This window comes from Coregonus clupeaformis, unplaced genomic scaffold (genome assembly GCF_020615455.1).
Source record: "Coregonus clupeaformis isolate EN_2021a unplaced genomic scaffold, ASM2061545v1 scaf3035, whole genome shotgun sequence".
In the NCBI taxonomy this organism is placed as follows: Eukaryota; Metazoa; Chordata; class Actinopteri; order Salmoniformes; family Salmonidae; genus Coregonus; species Coregonus clupeaformis.
In genome coordinates, this window is record NW_025536489.1 from 25,001 (window position 1) to 30,000 (window position 5,000).

The following is a 5,000-nucleotide window of genomic DNA, read 5'->3' on the forward strand; positions in this document are numbered from 1 at the left end:
AGGCTACCCTAAACGTTTGACCCGAGTTAAACAATTTAAAGGCAATGCTACCAAATACTAATTGAGTGTATGTAAACTTCTGACCCACGGGGAATGTGATGAAAGAAATAAAAGCTGAAATAAATCATTCTCTCTACTATTATTCTGACATTTCACATTCTTAAAATAAAGTGGTGATCCTAACTGACCTAAGAAAGGGCATTTTTACTAGGATTAAATGTCAGGAATTGTGGAAAAACTGAGTTTAAATGTATTTGGCGAAGGTGTATGTAAACTTCTGACTTCAACTGTAGGTGTAATGTAAATCATAATGAACCCTGTGTACTACAACATCAACATGGCCCTCACTAGAGACTCATTACTCAGTTCTAGCATTTATTTTTTTACATTTTTAGTCATTTAGCAGACGCTGTTATCCAGAGCATACATATTTATTTATTTTTATACCAGCCCCCCGTGGGAATCGAACCCACAACCCTGGCGTTGCAAGCGCCATGCTCTACCAACTGAGCTACACGGGACATTACAGTAAAATGGAACAAATCACTGGACCCGGATGACAGGCCCCTCCTCTCTGTACATGCTCTGCATCCCAAATGCCACCCTATTCCCTATATAGTGCACTACGTTTGACCAGGGCCCCATAGGGAATAGGGTTCCATTTGGGACGTCCAAATGGTGTTGATTACTCTGTGTTGTTGTTGTTTACTTGTGTCTGTGTTGTTGGCCCTGTCTCCAGGCCTGCGTACGGCGGTCGGGATTGCCCCGGGTCCACTTTTGATTACCAGATGTGCAACACGGAGGAGTGTGCCGGACCGTACGAAGACTTCCGCGCTCAACAGTGTGTCCAGAGGAGCAACAAATACCACAAGAACACCAAGCACACGTGGCTACCCTACGAACACCCAGATGGTAGGACACAGCCTGCATCCCAAGTGGAACACTATTCCTTTAGTGCATTACTGTTGACCAAAGGTCAAAGGTGAAATGATGCAGCTGGGTTGTAGTGAGTGATGTTAAGTTATAGTAAAGAAACTCAAATGGCACCCTATTCCCTATATGGTGCACTGCTTTTGACCAGGGCTCTGATCAAAAGCTGTGCACTGTGTAGGGATTAGGGTGCCATTTTGGATATCACCACAATATCGGCTTTACTTATTAACCCCTGCCATTCTAAAAGGTGAAACCATAATGTCCACTGTATTGGCAATAAAAGGATTCTAATACATATTTACCGTAATAAGACAGTTTCCATACAATAGTAATAATTTCTAAATTTAATTATATAGACTTACATAAGAAATAATAAATCAACCAAATAAGTTTTATACATACAAAATACATTTATTTTACACAAACGATATGGCTGTAGCAATGAGATGTGTTTTCATGCAGAGAGCCACTGCACGACACACACAATAGGAACATTAGAAGATGGGTGGAAGGGAGAGACTCAGAGATGCACTATATATACAAAAGTATGTGGACACCGCTTCAAATCAGTGGATTCGGCTATTCCAGCACACAGCCATGCAATCTCCATAGACGAACATTGGCAGTAGAATGGCCTTACTGAAGAGCTCAGTGACTTTCAACGTGGCACCTTTCCAACAAGTCAGTTCGTCAAATTTCTGCCCTGCTAGAGCTGCCCCGGTCAACTGTCAGTGCAGTTATTGTGAAGTGGAAACGTCTAGGAGCAACAAGTGGTAGGCCACTCAAGCTCACAGAACAGGAGTGCAGAGTGCTGAAGCGCGTAGCACGTAAAAATTGTCTGTCCTCGGATGCAACACTCACTACTGAGTTCCAAACTGCCTCTGGAAGCAACGTCAGCACAATAACTGTTCGTCGGGAGCGTCATGAAATGGGTTTCCATGGCCGAGCAGCAACACACAAGCCTAAGATCACCATGTACAATGCCAGGCGTCGGCTGGAGTGGTGTAAAGCTCGCCGCCATTGGACTCTGGAGCAGTGGAAACTCGTTCTCTGGAGTGATGAATTATGCTTCACCATCTGGCAGTCCGACGGACTAATCTGGGTTTGGCGGATGCCAGGAGAACGCTACCTGCCCCAATGCATAGTGCCAACTGTAAAGTTTGGTGGAGGATTAATAATGGTCTGGGGCTGTTTTTCATGGTTCAGGCTTGGCCACTTAGTTTCAGTGGAGGGAAATTTTAACGCTACAGCATACAATGACATTCTAGACGATTCTGTGCTTCCAACTTTGTGGCAACAGTTTGGGGAAGGCCCTTTCCTGTTTCAGCATGACAATGCCCCCGTGCACAAAGCGAGGTCCAAACAGAAATGGTTTGTCGAGATCGGTGTGGAGGACTGGCCTGCACAGAGCCCTGACCTCAACTCCATCTAACAAGTTTGGGATGAATTGGAACGCCGACTGCGAGCCTTGGCCTAATCGCCCAACATCAGTGCCCGACCTCACTAATGCTCTTGTGGCTGAATGGAAGCAAGTCCCCGCAGCAATGTTCCAACATCTAGTGGAAAGCCTTCCCAGAAGAGTGGAGGCTGTTATAGCAGCAAAGGGGGGACCAACTCCGTGTTAATGCCCCTGATTTTGGAATGAGATGTTCGACGAGCAGGTGTCCACATACTTTTGATCATGTCGTGTATGTGACTCAGAGTTTTCCTCATTAATGTCTCAAATCAGACTACTGCTGGTGAGACAGACACCGAGAGAAGGCTACATTATCTGGACATTAATTAGACCTTTTATTCTTCCTGAAAGAAAAATAACACCTTTGTGATGTCAAGAGCATACAGGAACATTAACATCACACACAGCAGCGTAACCATTTCAGACGCCCACATGTGAACTGAGCATATTATCTCTATTATCTCTGTGATCTCTGTGATCTCTGGCCTTGTGTTCCTGAGGTGAAACATAGCAGAGAGATACAATACAATGCTTTCTCTGTTATTTATTTAGTCTGTCTTACCATAGTCAGGACTAAAGGATGTGTTCAGTTTGTTTTCTTCTTCTATGGAGTTTTATTAGCCACCGTGCTTCTGCCTCTGCATTGCTTCCTGTTTGGGGTCTTAGACTGGGTTTCTGTATAAGCACTTTGTGACAACCGCTGATGTAAAAGGGCTTTATAAAATACATTTGATTGATTGATTGATTGATTGATTGATTGATCTTCACCCGTGCAGAGGCTCACAAGTGTGAGTTGAGCTGTCAGTCCAAAGAGACCGGTGAGGTGGTGGTCATGAACCAGGTGATGCATGATGGGACGCGGTGCAGCTACACAGACCCCTTCAGTGTCTGCACCCGGGGGGAATGTCTGGTATGTACAGTATAGCTATCTCTCTATCTATACCTCTTTATCTATACCTCTTTATCTTTATCTCTCTATCTATACCTCTCTATCTATACCTCTATCTAGACCTCTCTATCTATACCTCTCTATCTATACCTCTCTATCTAGACCTCTCTATCTATACCTCTCTATCTAGACCTCTCTATCTAGACCTCTCTATCTAGACCTCTCTATCTAGACCTCTCTATCTATACCTCTCTATCTATACCTCTCTATCTATACCTCTCTATCTATACCTCTCTATCTATACCTCTCTATCTATACCTCTCTATCTATACCTCTCTATCTATACCTCTCTATCTATACCTCTCTATCTAGACCTCTCTATCTAGACCTCTCTATCTAGACCTCTCTATCTATACCTCTCTATCTATACCTCTATCTATACCTCTCTATCTATACCTCTATCTATACCTCTCTATCTATACCTCTCTATATACCTCTCTATCTAGACCTCTCTATCTATACCTCTCTATCTATACCTCTCTATCTATACCTCTCTATCTATACCTCTCTATCTATACCTCTATCTATACCTCTCTATCTAGACCTCTATCTATACCTCTCTGACCTCTATCTACACTCTCTATCTATACCTCTCTATCTAGACCTCTCTATCTAGACCTCTCTATCTATACCTCTCTATCTAGACCTCTATCTATACCTCTCTATCTATACCTCTCTATCTAGACCTCTCTATCTATACCTCTCTATCTATACCTCTCTATCTATACCTCTCTATCTAGACCTCTCTATCTATACCTCTCTATCTAGACCTCTCTGTCTATACCTCTCTATCTAGACCTCTCTATCTAGACCTCTCTATCTCTCTATCTATACCTCTATCTAGACCTCTCTATCTAGACCTCTCTATCTAGACCTCTCTATCTATACCTCTCTATCTAGACCTCTCTATCTATACCTCTATCTAGACCTCTATCTATACCTCTCTATCTATACCTCTCTATCTATACCTCTCTATCTATACCTCTATCTATACCTCTATCTATACCTCTCTATCTATACCTCTATCTAGACCTCTCTATCTATACCTCTCTATCTATACCTCTCTATCTAGACCTCTCTATCTATACCTCTCTATCTATACCTCTCTATCTATACCTCTATCTATACCTCTCTATCTATACCTCTCTATCTATACCTCTCTATCTAGACCTCTCTATCTATACCTCTCTATCTATACCTCTCTATCTATACCTCTCTATCTATACCTCTCTATCTATACCTCTATCTAGACCTCTCTATCTAGACCTCTATCTATACCTCTCTATCTATACCTCTCTATCTATACCTCTATCTATACCTCTCTATCTAGACCTCTTTATCTCTATCTCTCTATCTAGACCTCTATCTATACCTCTCTATCTAGACCTCTATCTATACCTCTCTATCTAGACCTCTCTATCTAGACCTCTTTATCTATATCTCTCTATCTAGACCTCTCTATCTATACCTCTCTATCTATACCTCTCTATCTATACCTCTCTATCTATACCTCTCTATCTATACCTCTCTATCTATACCTCTCTATCTATACCTCTCTATCTATACCTCTCTATCTATACCTCTCTATCTAGACCTCTCTATCTATACCTCTCTATCTATACCTCTCTATCTATACCTCTCTATCTAGACCTCTCTATCTAG

At 42.2% G+C, this 5,000-nt stretch overlaps 1 protein-coding gene across 1 annotated transcript in view; it reads left to right on the forward strand.

Annotated features, from left to right (window-relative positions):
• The window catches only part of LOC121530814 (A disintegrin and metalloproteinase with thrombospondin motifs 3), a gene marked incomplete at both ends in the record, with an annotated part of 47,162 nt that overhangs the window by 18,207 nt on the left and 23,955 nt on the right, over positions 1-5,000 (forward strand). Inside the window, 2 exon segments of the mRNA XM_045220022.1 lie at positions 740-912; positions 3,166-3,299. Of these exon segments, the coding sequence (XP_045075957.1) occupies positions 740-912; positions 3,166-3,299 (307 nt within the window).